Source organism: Canis lupus, chromosome 6 (genome assembly GCF_048164855.1).
Source record: "Canis lupus baileyi chromosome 6, mCanLup2.hap1, whole genome shotgun sequence".
Lineage (NCBI taxonomy): Eukaryota > Metazoa > Chordata > Mammalia > Carnivora > Canidae > Canis > Canis lupus.
Window position 1 is genome coordinate 42,958,463 of NC_132843.1, and position 15,176 is coordinate 42,973,638.

Here is a 15,176-nt window from a genome sequence, read left to right on the forward strand (position 1 = left end):
TTCGATCCCGGGTCTCCAGGATCACGCCCTGGGCCAAAGGCAGGCGCCAAACCGCTGTGCCACCCAGGGATCCCATGCACTTTTAAGAAAACCAAAGAATTTAAAGAAGATCTAGGGCTTCCTGGAGATTTTCTGGGTTCTTGCACAGAGATTCAGAAACACAATCCCTGCTTGTGTTTTTCCCTGGAAAGGTCTGGGAGGTGCTTTCCCCAACTGTCCTGAAGAAATGTCCAGATCTGAAAGCCCATGCTGCCCCTTCAGTGAAAACCAGTTAAAGTGGGCCACCAGAGCAGATGATAATCCACATGCTGGAAGGCTTATTTCTTCAGAAAATCTAAGTAGCCTACTAGATAGTTTGGACCCTCAGGGTCACTTCTGAGCCACTTTCCAGGTGAAACTTTTGGTGAGAAGTAGAGGCAGTGGGAAGAACCAAGCCACCCACTGCTTATAGATAGCCGCTGGCCACGGTTTCTTAAAAGGGCTGAGTTGGCTCCCACAGGGCCACCGCTACACAGCTTCTGCCTTTCAACTAACTCCTGGACTTCCAGTGGGGAAAATTTCTACTTGCTAACAAGAAACAGTCCAGGTTAACCCACAAGTTCTGGTCCCACCAAACTGTACCTCCAAACGTGTGTACAGGGGTCAGACACTCTGGATTCAAAGGGCTGTTAAGAGTCCTGGGAGATGGTGGGACAAAACACACCCTGTGAAGCTGGGGGGCCGGACTCTAGGGAACCAGGCCTCCCCACACCCCTCTCGGGCCTACCCCCTTCACGGGGCCACCTCGCAGGCATTCCGTCCTGTCCCCAGAACACACCTGCTTTCTTTGTCATCCTCCAGGAGCTGCAGCTTGTAGTAGGAGTTGGTTCCCTTCACGATGTCTACCAGGCCTAGGGTGGCGCTGAACACTTTACCACCTTTCTCCAGAACATGTGCAGAGTGTTCCAGACCTGTGGAAGAGGCAGGGTGCCCTGTTTTAACTCCCATGAGGGGCCAATGCACTCCGGGAGAAGGAGGTCTGCAGGCGGTAAGGGGCGGGGGGCTTTCACACCCCCAGACACCATACTGCCAGTCAGATGACGCCCAAGAGGTAGGAGGGCACAGGTGCAGCCTGGGCACCCTAGTCTCTTGACCACCCATCCACTCCCGCTCCTGTGAGCTCACCTGAATCTGGATCAACAGCAGCACCACCTTTCAGAGTTAATTTCATTCTCTTCTCAGATTTGTTGACGCCTTGGAAGGGGACAAGAACCGTAACTGCTCAAGTAAAACAGAACTAGGAAATACGGGTGGGGTGGAAGGCAGGGCGAGGGAGCGGTCTGCCAGCATCCACAGACCATCTCAGGAGTTTGTGGGCCTCACCTTCCTCCTTGACCGGGCCCTTGCTCTTCTTGGAGAGCGCAGCTCCTGATTTGGCTTTAGGGGCTGCAGGCTCTGCTGGCTCTGCCTTCACCTCAGCCCCCCAGGGAGCCAGCACATGGGCGGAGAGCAAATCCTGAAGGCTCCTGGTGGAATCAGACACGTCCCGGAGAAAATCCTCAGATACCACTCGGATGCTGGCCTCTCTCACCTCCTCCATCTTCTTGTTCATCTTCTCCACCTCCTCTGTTCAAACCAGGGGAAGAACGGCCTAAGCATTAACTGTGAAGTAAAGCCAGAGCCCTGCTGACTGAGCCTGAGCCCCTCCTTGTCACCTAGTGCTGGGGGCCCATGTACAGTGCCGCCTCCTGCACACGGGTCTAGGCCTGTGGGCAGATGCACCCCAGAAGAGGAGCCACCTGCAGCCCAAACGGTAGGAAAGTGCTCGACCCTGCACCTCCCCAGGGCATCCCCAAGCACACAACAAGCAACTGGTTGCCCCTGCTCTGCAGGATGCCCCTTAATTCTATGGACAATTTCCCTTACATGTGGAAGCATTCTAGTTTGATGTGGTCCTGTTGGTCTGTTTTTTTTCTTGGTGCCAGAGTCAAAAATCACCAAAACCAGGGTCAAGGAGCTCACCGTCTATTCTGTGCTCTCTTCTATGAATTTTGTAGTTATGGGTCTCACATACAAGTCTACAATCCATTCTGAGTAAATTTTTGTGAGCAGTGTGAGGCAGGGATCTGGCTTTCTCCAGAGTGTATTCTTGGCTTTCTACCCTGTTCCGCTGACCTCTGGGTGTTCACACGTCAGCTCCACACTACTCTGATACTAGAGCTCATAATGTAGTTTGCAATCAGGGAGCATGATGCCTCCTGCTCTGTCTTTTCTCAAAACTGCTCTGGCTGTTTGGAGCATCTGTGGTTCCACATGCATCTCAGGATCGTCTGCTCCACTTCTGTGAGGAACCAGCACCAGCTTTTCACAGGTAATGCAGGAATCTGTCCTGCTTCCAGTGTGTGGAGTGCTTTTGACTAGGTAAGCTACTTATCTCCAATCCTTCAAGATTTTTTCCTCTGAGACTTTACTGTGTTCTTTTGTTTTGAATTCATCCCCATTTTTCTGTCTTGCCTCACTCTATGGGTAGGTGAGACAAGTACCTCTCCTGGTCCTGAAGGAGCCCTCGTATAGGAGATGAGTGTTTGTCAGCCCCGCCCCGGCTCTGCTGTTCCTCAAACCCCCAAGCTTGTCCATGCAGCTGCTGTGCTTTTCAGAGCCCCCAGTGGTTGTGGTTGTGCCAAGACCATTCATGTCCCCAAAGTGAGGCGCTCTGGTCAGCTCGGGAGAGAAAGCATGTGAACACACAGGACAGAGTGGCTTCACAAAATACAGGCACTGGTATCCCTTCAGACCCAAACAATGCTGCTGACCAGACACCTACCTGGGAGTGCCCTGCGGATGCCACACCATACTCAGTGTCCCCTTACTCAAGCTCACCGCCATGGCAGGAAGCACACTGGGCACCTGTTCTACAACCAGGTTCAACTCACTTTTTTTTTTTTTTTAAAGATTTTTATTTATTCATGAGAGACACATAAAAAGAGAGACAGAGACACAGGCAGAAGGAGACACATGCAGGGAGCCTGACGTGGGACTCGATCCTGGGACTCCAGGATCATGCCCTGAGCCAAAGGCAGACGTGCTCAACCACTAAGCCACCCAGGTGTCCTGGTTCAACTCACTTTTGGTACTGATGCACAGGGAGGCCTTGTTGGCTGTGCCTGTCAACTTTCCCCCGAGTTTCTCAATCATGGCCTTCACTTCATCCTTGTTCCGCGAGAGTTTCCCAAGAGTCAGGATCTTCATGTTGGACAATGGCTTACCTGGGAAAAGAGAACAGTGGTTAGGCAGCGAGGTCTCAGGGAGGCTGGGACAGGCTGCAGGGCCTGGACACCCTCAGCTCCCCTCTGGTGCCCGAGTGATAAGTATATGAAAATAGAGGCTGAGGGCTATTGGGAAAGCAGGATAGGACAGCAAGTGGAGAGCCTGTCTCGTCCCCTAACACACAAAGGACCAGGCTAGGGGAAAAGCCACATAACAACACTGTCCTGTGAATAGGCTGGCCTGGCCAGCAGGGTCTCCTGGCTCTGTCCCACAGGGAGACCCAGAAAGCTGCATGTGGGGACCACCAGGCTGGTAGTGGGATGGGAGGCAGAGAGCTGAGCTCCCAATTACTTTTCTTTTCCCAACTCGCAATTTCTTATGTGATACTTATGAACCTCATCAAATAGATTAAGACTCATTAAGGGCAGTCACTCCACGCTGTGGTCAGCAGGATGCCAAGCTAGGTAACCGATTCCAAACACAAAGACCCTGGCACTTCCCTAGAACGGAGCCCAGATCAGAAAGCCCCATGACAGGGGCTGTGCCTAGGTGTGGTGAGGGTGGATCAGGGCTGGCTCCGCACTCCTAGAACAGGGAGGGAAACGTCCCTCAAGCCCTTCCTGTGAGGGCAAGTCAAGACTGACCCCACACCCCAAAAAATAGACTGACTCAGAATGACCATGCACACGTAGGCCTCCTTGGGAGGAAGGAGGAGGTCATTAACAGGCTCACATGCAGGGTCAGCCCCTTGTCTTCCACCCACCCACCTGTGGCTGTAGCCCTTAGGCTATACCATGTGTCTCTGAGTGAACAAAGGCAGCAAGTCTCTTCTCTGGATGGAAAACCACCAACTGATCTGTGTCTGTGGTGTGGAATATTTGTATTCATAGGAGTTGGAACCTGCTTTAGCGGCCAAGGTCTCTAGCAGGTCTCTGTGTGCAAAAGACCCAACCATCCCATCAGGCTCAGGATGACTGACGGACACAGGGCTGCCCAGAGGCACGAAAGCAAAGTCTGTCGTGTGGTTTGGACAACATTCTGAATGTCACTCTCGGTAAGGCTGCCCTAAGGATTGGCAAACAGAGAATCTGGAGAGACCCTCCTCCTGCTAAGATCATGGGCCCCCCCTCCCTGCAGGCGGCCCTGGAGCCCTACCTGGCGGAGTTGAGCTGTTTACACTAGCAGGCGCCAAGGCAGTGGAGGGCGGAGGTGCCGCTGCCACTGGGGCACTGGTCTCAGGGGGAAATATCCGGTCCTGCTTTTTGATCTTCAATTTCTTGAGATAAGAGATTTCTCGGAATTCCTAAAGAATTAAAGTTTCAGTTAAGAAACCAGTTCTCCCTTAAAATTACCGTCTGCCACAGCAAAGGTTTGGTCCGTTCAAACTAAGGAATTTCATTTTACTTCTTGTGATAAGGAATGACAAGAAAACAAGACAATGGGGCACCTGGGGGGCTCAGTGGGTTATGTCTGACTCTTGGTTTCCATTCAGGTTGTGATCTCAGGGTCGTGGGATGGAGTCTGTTAGGCTCCATGCTCAGTGGAGGGGGAGGTCCTGCTTGAGATCGCCCCCCCCCCACCGCCCAAAGATATTCTTTCTCACCCTCTGCCCCTCCCCCTGCTTGCTCTAAAATAAATAAATCCTAAAAAAGATTCGAGATTTCCAGCACAAAATACACGATCACTGCAAACACAGTGCTTATTTCTAGTGCTTCCACGTTTAGGATAATGCTGGCATGGATGCTGTAAGCAAAGAGTTTTCCTTAAAGATCAACCAACCAATCATGAATCAGCTGCCACGGCCTGAAAACCCCAGGCCTGGCCCTCGAGAGGCCCCTCAGGGGTCACATGCCCACTTCCCGAGACTGCACTGACTGGGAGAGAGGTTACTTCCCGAGAGGAAACCAGAGAGCTCCCCTCCCTTCTGAGAAGGTAACGTGGCTGCTGAGAGCAACAAGTGTTCCATAAGGACTCCGCCGGAGTTCAGGAACAGCATGGTGCAGGCAAGGAAGAGCCCACTCCCGTGTACCTGTGCTCCATGAATGCCCCGGATCAAAGGAGCAACAGACCATCTCCAAGTCATGCTGAACACTTACTGTGCCATATTATCATGGTGAGGTTATGAAGAGTTTCTTCTTTCAAGAAAGCAGTTCAGTGCTGACTGGGTCAGACATCTGAAGGCTAATGTGACAACAGATGGGGAACTTTGGGGGGGCTCCCTGGAGGCAATGACCTGTTTAGGCAGCTAGGGGCCAAAAAAGCAGGGTCCAAGCAAAGACGTATGACTGACATACTGTGGGATGCAGGGAACACTGGGGGGTCAGTGTTCTATTGCTGGGAATGTAATGAGCTAGAGAGACCGTGTGTGTGCATGTGCAGTGGCAGTGACAGTACCCAGGAAGACAAGGGCAGCACAGAGCCTGAGGAAGGCCCACAGAGAGCAGCAGGCTCGCATGGAGCTGGGAATCCGTGAATCTGCATAGGCAGCAAGCACTGTGGACCTGAAAATAGGTCCTACACACACAGGTACCTTCAAAAGTAAGCACAATGCTGTGCAACTGGCCTGTGAAATACAAAATGGGTCCCCACTCCTTATGATCTCATTTTCTCAGAGATAGTAAAAGGGGTACAGGTACCACATTCAGGTATGTGACATTTGCAAACTCAGAAAAACTGGGAGAATATTTCCACGTGACCCAAGGAATCACTGAGGTCTTAAGGACACAAGCAGTGATGAGGTCAGAGCTGTTTTTGAGTGATTGCTCAAGTACAAGTTTAGAGAAAACAGCGAGGTGGGGTACAATGATGGCAGCAAGCAGGGGAGGCAAGAGGGTGGCAGGAAAAGAGTTCGAGTGTAGGTGCTGTGCTGACGGAGCCAGGGGGACACCCGAGTGACATGCTAAGTCCCGTGCCACCGGCCCACAGGCTTGTTGGCCTCCTGCACAAGCACAAGAAGTGAGGCAGCCCTGCCCACATAGAGTCTGAGGGTGCAGACAGTCCCAACTGAGGATTTCCAAGTGAGTTTTTGGTATCCTGAGAATTCAACATGCATTCCCATTAAAAACAAAAAAACCCAAAAAAACCACTACAACAGGAGGAGATACTTGAACTCCGGACCCAACTCCCCTCAGAACTAAGGCAGGAAGTCTACGGCCATACCACCCTGAACGCGCCCGATCTCGTCTGATCTCGGAAGCTAAGCAGGGTCGGGCCTGGTTAGTACTTGGATGGGAGAACTAAGGCAGGAAAACATCCTTAGGAAATTGTCTCCTATCACCGAGGTGAGAATTATCATCATTCATTTGTTCACCAGCGGGTCTTTTGTGCCTAGAACAGTGCCTGGCACACAGGAAGCCCTCAATAACCAAAGACAAAGGTAATTCATAGTCTTGGCAAGCAAGAGGACAATGCCAATCATCAAAACCTTATGCCAATAGGACAAAACTTGTACTCCTGCTAGGACTGCTTGTGCTTCTATGTTTGTGGAGTTTGCAAACTTACAGACCAATAATACGGTTTTATATTCTGAGTGTAAGGATGGCCTTGTTGGAAAGACTAAGAACACAGCACTGCAGTCATGGAGACTTGGAGTGTGAACAAGCCCAGAAGAGGGATGACGGTGTTCTTCTGCTAACATCCAAGAATCCACCCCCTCACACACCCACTTACCTTCGGGGTCACCCACTCCTTCCGGCTGGGTGTCTGTGTCTTCACCATACACTTGGTCCAGGCAGTGACATCCCCGGTACAGTAGTAGGCATCACTCTTGAAGACCAGCTGGCCTGAGCATTCCTCACAGGGAAGGAGGGCACCGAACACCATGCCATCAGCCACTCGGTCCAAGATCTGAAGCCAGGTAGCAAACAGGTCAAGAGAGGAGAGGAGAGGCTATAGGGAAGGACACTTACCGACCCAGGAGGAAGAGCAGGAAGACCTTGCTAACTAAGAGAGAAAGGGCTGGCCCCGACACGGACTCCTCGGTGCAGCTGGTTACAGGCAGAGCTTGGACTTCTCTGAGAGGCCTCATGTCTCCACGTGAAGTGCCACAGTCCCTACCCCCTGGTGACTTAGAATAGTGTCCTGCTACCGCACAAGGAGCAGAGCCAGTGGGGCAAACCAGTGGGGTGCAGGTAGGCCTCCCTTCACCATGGGGGGCTCCACGCCCTCCAGACCTGCAGTCCCTGGGTGTCTGGGCCAAAATGTATGGCACATGCACCCAAGGCATATTCATAGCCCACCCTGGTCTCCTCCCTAAGCCCAGGGCTGACGTATGGAGTTTTCCTGTCCCCAGATGTGGTGACTGCGATAGCAAAGACCACACCACTGAACCACAGCATTTCCACTCCTCCCATCACCACCCTGGCCACCTCCTGCGTCTCACTGTACACGAAGGCAGCTCACCGCTGACTCCCCAGATGGCACTTGCTGCTTGTTGAAGATGAGCAGCTCTTTCAGGTCATTTGTAGAACACACTTTCTTTAGCTCGTCCTTGATGTTCCAGATCAGCTCGTTCTGGGCCTGCAGACAAAGCCAGGCAGCTGACAGACCAGCCCTGTCCATACAGAGACCCCACCGGGGCTGGTGGAGTGTGTGTGTGTTCTACCCGCCTCCACTGGTGTCCTCTTGGGGCAGCTGAGCTGTGCCTCTAAGCTGGTCCCCTCCACACGCCCGTGGAGTCTGTTCTAACCAGAGCATGCCGGGGACAGACAGACCTCAGAGGGAAGAGCCGGGACGTGGCTGTAGGGACGATTCCCAAGCACCCCTGCTGGCCTCAGTGGCATATCACACTAAGCATCACACAGGAACAGATCTCTGCTTTTCAGGACACGAGTTTTCCATCTTGGAGGCAATATGCATGCAGTGCCTACTCTTTTTTTTTTTTTTTTAATTTTCATTTATTTATGATAGTCACAGAGAGACTATCAGAGAGAGAGGCAGAGACACAGGCAGAGGGAGAAGCAGGATCGCGCCCTGGGCCAAAGGCAGGCGCCAAACCGCTGCGCCACCCAGGGATCCCAGTGCCTACTCTTTGTGGAAGCACTACAGCATCTTGTTTACCCTGACCACCACCCTGCCCATGATTCCATCAACCTCCTTCCTTGCTACAGTCCTGGACAAGCTCTTCACCACTCTCGGCCGCAGACCACACCCCTGCAAACCAGACATAAAAATGCTGGCCCCATTGACCCCATGGAGTTGCCCTCCACGCCACGTGAGGATTTTAACGGCATCTGGTTTTCAAAATATCTTACTTTTTTAAGTAATCTTTACCCCTCACAGAATAGGGCTCAAACTGAGGACCCTGAGATCCAGAGTCGCACACTCTATCCACTGAGCCAGCCAGGTGCCCCTCAAGTGAGGAAGGTTTAAATGCGACCAGCAAAGTGCCACCACACACATCTGGTGTCTGCTCCCAGCTCTGCTGTACCTGCCCTGCATCCCCCTGCACCTGTGCCACATTGCCAGTTACGGGTACAAGGTGGCAAGTCTAGCAGGACAAGTTTATTTTTAAGCATTTTTTAAAATTTTCACTTATTAAATCATGAGAGACAAACAGAGAGAGAAAGAGAGAGAGGTAGAGACACAGGCAGAGGGAGAAGTAGGCTCCACGCAGGGAACCTGACGTGGGACTCAAGCCCAGGTCTCCAGGACCACGACCTGGGCTGAAGGCAGCGCTAAACCGCTGAGCCACTCAGGCTGCCCAAAGCAGGACAAGTTTAAACGGAGGAAATGTACTACTTCACCTGCTTGACTAAAGTCAGAGGGCCAGTGGACATGGATGCGCCAGGCCGGCAAGGCCAGAGGAACATGTGAATTTCCAACTTTCTTTTTATCTATGATGGTGCTTGAGAAAACACCCAAAAAGGCAGAGGGCAAGTGCAAAAGAACACCAACCACAACCCTGCCAAGCCAGTTTTACACACTTCAGACATGGTTTCACTGAAGGACAATTACACTGTATCGATGATTCTTATCAAGAAGCTAGAACCAGGGCAGCCCCGGTGGCGCAGCGGTTTAGCGCTGCCTGCAGCCCAGGGCGCGATCCTAGAGATCCAGGATCGAGTCCCATGTCAGGCTCTCTGCATGGAGCCTGCTTCTCCCTCTGCCTGTGTCTCTGCCTCTCTCTCTCTCTCTCTCTGTGTCTCTATGAATAAGTAAATAATAAAAATAAAAAAAAGAAGCTAGAACCAAATCAGAAACTGCTTCGAATTTCTACACCACTGGCAAAAACTGAATTCTCTCATGAGCACCAAGCAGATGGCACACAGAAATCATGTTCCCAAAAATGACTGAGGACGGTTCTCCCAAACACCCAGCATTTTCTGATCAATACCTTCTATTTTGATTCAACACATCATCATCAACACAGTGCTGAATCTTTCTGGTCGATGACAATAGACTTAATGGGTGGTTATGTGTCCTTATGTGTTCTCCTTCGCTATGTGTCTTCTATTGCTTTTGCAAACAAGAACTAGGAAACAAGCCTGTCCTTCCAGCCACTCATCTGGACCGAGCAAGTCTGCTATGCCAAAACTGAACATTCTATGTGCAACATGTGCCAGATCCATCAGATCCAGGATGCATGGCGATGTGCCCGGGGTGTGAGGCTGGTGAGCCACTGGTCTAGAACCCATTGCCTAAGCTGGGCTTTCCTTTAGGCAAGAAGTGGAGGACGGGAGGGACCATGCTATTTCTCAACTGCTTTCTGTTTGGGAATTCTTAGAGGTCTTGGCTAAGTGGGACGCACATACCCCCTGGAAATTTCTTCCCAGGATAAGGACAGAGAATAGACGGAACAGTGAGCAGAGACACAGTTCAGAGCTCACCTTCAGGGCCTTCTCAAGCCTACTGTCCTTATCCTTTTCTTTTTTAGATTTCTTCTTGGCCACTTCATCCATCCCATCCACCTCATCTCCTTTCCTCTTCCTGAAAGAGACATGGGATGTGACAGAGCCATCAGAACCCTGGAACCAGTGACTCAGGCGATTCAGAATCTTCCTGTCCCTGCAACTCCTGTCTGCCAGGCCCTGAATGCACTGCATCTCACTCTGCCCCCACTTTGCCCCCAAGAGCTTGCAGTCCACCCAGGTAGTGTTGGCCAACAGGCACCACACACCTCATGGCATACTCTGCTGCCAAGGAGAGGCTGGGGTTTGCCCTAGGAACTTGGAACAGCCCATGTAGGAACCAGGGCTCAGGCCCCACCCCATCTGATGTCAAACCCTCATGTACCTCTTCGCACAAATAAAGCACCTGGAAAGTTCTGGCAGGGACCATGACAGGTAAGCCCATTGCCGGGGGCAGGGTTTGTAAAAAGATGAATCACTTGTCCCAGGGGCCAAGCCTTTCAAGCTAAATATAGGGCTGCTCCTAGGGCTGTTCTCAGAGGTGGGGCTGCACTGTCATTCAAACCCCTACCAAGGCAGCGATGGTCTTGGCACCACTACTCAGTCTGCCTGGGCTGGTTGCAGTCACCCCTGACTTGAAGGAGGCAGGGAGGGTCAGCAGCAGCCCCCAGGAACAGGGCAGTCACAGTGGTTAAGACTCACTTTCAGCTGTTATGGACCCGACTTCAAACCGTAACAAGTTTCCTCATCCATGAAACAGAATACCATGTACCTAACAAGACCATGGGGATGGCTAACTAAATTATCCCCATCACATCAGAAGCACCCCATCAATTCAGGTGCTGTGATGGCATAAACATGAGCTTATGCCTTCCTGCACACATCATGGGCTGTGCTGTCCTGAGGACTCAATCCATGAGCTCGATTTTCCACTTTCCATACATATTCCAGAGCCACATATACTGTGCATGAACTGGTGTGTGATGAACTCAGTGCTTGACAGCTGCTTGATCATGGGGAGGTCAGGGTTACCCCAATCCTAACACTGACCACAGCCCTGCATGGCCCTGCCATGCCTCCCTAGCTAGGCCTGTTACACCAAGCAACTCCAGACTACAGCCCAGGGAGCAGCAGAGGGAGGTGACCTGGGCTGGCCAGACAGTGGGGCCTTGGGTCCACACCAAGGGCATGGTGAGGGCTGCTGGGAGGTGCTGGCTGTTTTGTTACCAAGGATTGTGTGCTACCCTAAATCTCAGCACAGGCAAGAACAAGTGCCTGTGGACTCCAGATTGGCATGACTGGGCTCCCCCATCCTAAATGTTGAGACCATATGAAACCCATACTATTTTGAAGGTAAACCAAGGAGCTTCTAATCTACTGCTCTCCGTACTCCTGTCACGATCCTCCTAACCATCATCAGAGACCCAGACACAAAGTTTGCAATGGGGATGGGGAAGCAGGTCATGCAGGGAGTCACAGGACACGTGGTAGTTGGCCCTGGCAGGGAGAATACTCAGGACAGGAGAGCCCTCCCTAAATGTGTGAAATGCTAACCTGGGGGTAGAGGGGATGACTGGCTGGTTCTGCCGGTCTGCCGATCAGATATGGAAGCAGGAACCCCCACAGCTCTCCCTATGTCCTCTGCCCCATAGCTGGGAAGGGGTTGAGCGCGGCTGTCACTGTCTCTCACTCTGCAGCCCCTGGCTTGCTGGCAGTCACCAAAGGGAGACACGGGAGTGGCCTGGAATCTGCAGGGTCTCACGGAACCCGCCCCTGCCCCGCCCACCTACCCTTCACTCTTGACTCCTGGGAGCTGCTTCTTCAGGGCTTCTTTATCTTCTGGAGTGAGGAGGCCAAAGCCCTTGAACTGACTGGCGCTGTACTCGGGCCGGAACCCCAGCTCCTCCCTGTTCTTAACAAAGCAGTTCGGGTGGTACCAGCGGTCAATCATGCCCAGTTGGGGCTTCTCTGGATCCAGCATCTTCTTGGACAGGCGTATTTGGCCCTGCAGGAAGAACCACATGTGGTACAAGAAATCCAGAAGTATGGGGGTGACCTGGGCTGGCCAGACAGTGGGGCCTTGGGTCCACACCAAGGGCATGGTGAGGGCTGCTGGGAGGTGCTGGCTGTTTTGTTACCAAGGATTGTGTGCTACCCTAAATCTCAGCACCCCATTTTAAATAGGGTCGACTCCAACTAGCCATTTACCCACCCACCCAGGCAGAAGAGCACGTCTTTCCTGAGAATGTTCTGCTGGCCAGGAGCAGACATAAGCACAGCCAGCCTTAGGCCACCAACTAGGACGCCATGCACCCCTGCCTGCAGACCCTTCAGCCTTTTTTTAATACATGAAGGTCCCAAGGAGGCAGAGAAAAACCCACAATCCAGAAGCTCATGAGGCCTCGGGGACCAGGTTTATGAGCTCAGACGGGACATTCTCAGCAGTTCTGGGCTTATGAGATCCTCAGGTTATGCTTAACCACTAGTGCTGGCTAGCACTGGAAGCCCCCGTATATCATCTTAAAACACCTAAGGATATAGCTCCGGACCCCCAGAGGCTCTGGGAGTTAACACTCCTACCCCTAGGCTCACCTTTTCTATCTTCTCCAGGCAGCCCTTGCACGTGCTCCTGTTGGACTTGGCATATTCAGCTGCGAAGTCAGCCAGTGTCTTGTCTGTCTTGCCACCTCCTCCATCCTGGCCTTTGCCTGAAGGATCGGACATAGCAGCGCTGCACTCAGCCTCAGAACAGCTTCGGAGAGCCCAAGCCCGGGAGCTTTTCACTGGGACACCTGTGCCTACAACTGGCCCAGCTCCCCCACATCTGTCTCTACTAGCTGTGGCTGCTTTTCTGGCCATAAAAGACAACCCTTCATCAGACAGGCTCTCAGAAACAGCACAGGGCTCAGTCTTTCCTGGTTCTCTCCTTCTGATTCTCTCCATCACCACCCTGGGTGCTCCCTCACTTTGAAAAATACTTCCTTAGCTCTGATCTTCCATAGCTCTCTGATCAGAGAGCTATGCACTCTGCTACATTCTAACTACCCCTTCTGATTTCCGTTACATTTCTAGGTATCAAAGTTACAGGCATGTCTTCATACAGAAGTACAAGAAACAAGCAGTGAAGGCAGCATTTCTAAATTGGTGGGAAAAGCTGGGGTCATTCAGTAAGGAGCCTTGGCAATGAAGGGCCAAGCATCTGGGAACAAAGGAGAGTCTTATACAAAATAAGTCAATGACTGAATGCTTCTACCTTGAGGACAGACACCAGGCAAGGCTATCTCTCCCAACCACATCTATTCAACATTGTATTGGAGGCTCTAGTGAGTGCCATCAGGACAAGAAAAACAGACAAAAGGTGTAAGCCTGGAAAGAACAAGTACAGCCACTTCTACCTGTAGGGACACGATTGCACAAGCGGGAATATAGAAAAAAACTACTTCTGCCATTAAGTAAATTGAGCAAATTTGGACAATGTAAGGTCAACATGTATCATGTTCCTATATGTGAACAATAAATCTATTAGAAAATTAAACTAGACTCCTGTTTAAGAAGCATTTAAATACACAGAATACTCAGAAACAGATTTGACAAGACCCACAAAACCTCTACACAGAAGCTTTAGGATGGTATGAAATTAACGAAAGCCTAAGGACATGGAGAGTCTCATGTTTATGAATTGACTCAATTTGTTGACATATCAGTATGTCAATTCAATTTGATCCATAAATTCCATGTGATGCTAATCAAAATCCTAGCGGGCCCATTTGGCAAGAAATCAGTAAGGTTACCACAAAATTGGTAAGGAACTACAAAGGACCTAGAAATGTCACCAAGATATTGAGAAAGAACAAAGCTCAAAGATTCACATTAAGCGATTTCATGACATCCTACAAGTTGCAGAACTTAAGACAGTGGGGTTCTGGCAGAGAGGACCAACCCAAGGAGCCAGAGTCCAGACTCATACCTATAGGTATGCAGTCACTTGGTGTGAACAAACAAGTCTTCTTCACAAATGGAGTGGGTACAACATGGTCTCCACATGAACAAAACAAAAACCAACCGCCTCCCCACAACTACCACAAATGTTCACTTAAGACATATGAATGTCAGGACTACACAACTTTCAGAAGAAAACAAAGAAGGGTATCTTTGCAATCTTAGAACAGGCACAGATTTCTCAGGAGGTGGAAACCATCAACCAAAAAAAGAGGAAAAAACTTAACTACTGCTCTTTATAAAATCAGTAATTAAACAAAAGGCCAGCCCCACCAGAATGAGAAGGTATTCACATCTAATAAAGGACTTGCATCTAGAATATTCTAAGAACTCTTATGACTCCATAAAGAGACCAATGCAAATTAAAATCATGACGAGCTCTCACTACACACCTATCAGTGTTAATACTGAAGACTGCTTGTGCCAGGCCAGGTGATGGCGAGGACATGGAGGAGCTGAAACACTCACATCCCCCGGGTGGGGACATGAAATGGTACAATGTGGGAAGACAGCCTGGCAGTTTCCTTCAACAGCTGCACATACACCTACCATTCATCTACCACTCCATTCCTAAGTACTGGCCCCAGAGAAACAAAAGTGTGGCACACAGAGTGGTGTACACAAATGTGAATAGCAGCTGTATTTCTAACAGCTCAAGGTTGACCACAGAATGTTGGATGGACTGTGCAAGGTGATTACCCCTCAGCAATGAAAAGTGTAACTCAAGACAAATGAGACAACCCGAGTGAGTGGAAGGAGGTTATAGGAGAAGCACAACCTATTCCTTTCCTTCTGAGATCCTAAGTCACACAAAGTTAATCCACGGGGACAGAAATCAGAGCAGTGGTCACCCAGGTGGTGAGGATAACTGAGAAAAGGCACAAGGGAACCTTCTGGGGGGAATGGAAATGTTCCCTAAATCGATGGGTATGTATGTGATGGCCCATGAGTTAGTTCTCACAGGACTGCATGTAAATTATTTTTAAAATTCCAGATGAAGAACTTAAAACTAAGATCAGAAGTAGAAACTAGGGATCCCTGGGTGGCGCAGCGGTTTAGCGCCTGCCTTTGGCCCAAGGGCGC

The 15,176-nt window shown here is 50.8% G+C and overlaps 1 protein-coding gene across 1 annotated transcript in view; it reads right to left on the minus strand.

Annotated features, from left to right (window-relative positions):
- Nucleotides 1–15,176, minus strand: part of PARP1 (poly(ADP-ribose) polymerase 1) — a 39,837-nt gene that overhangs the window by 13,998 nt on the left and 10,663 nt on the right. The window contains exons 3-12 of the mRNA XM_072830196.1: nucleotides 12,687–12,802; nucleotides 11,885–12,099; nucleotides 10,074–10,173; nucleotides 7,648–7,764; nucleotides 6,916–7,092; nucleotides 4,402–4,549; nucleotides 3,105–3,245; nucleotides 1,363–1,605; nucleotides 1,165–1,233; nucleotides 818–950 (exon numbers count right to left, since the gene is read on the minus strand). Of these exons, the coding sequence (XP_072686297.1) occupies nucleotides 818–950; nucleotides 1,165–1,233; nucleotides 1,363–1,605; nucleotides 3,105–3,245; nucleotides 4,402–4,549; nucleotides 6,916–7,092; nucleotides 7,648–7,764; nucleotides 10,074–10,173; nucleotides 11,885–12,099; nucleotides 12,687–12,802 (1,459 nt within the window). The remainder of the gene's footprint in view (nucleotides 1–817; nucleotides 951–1,164; nucleotides 1,234–1,362; nucleotides 1,606–3,104; nucleotides 3,246–4,401; nucleotides 4,550–6,915; nucleotides 7,093–7,647; nucleotides 7,765–10,073; nucleotides 10,174–11,884; nucleotides 12,100–12,686; nucleotides 12,803–15,176) is intronic.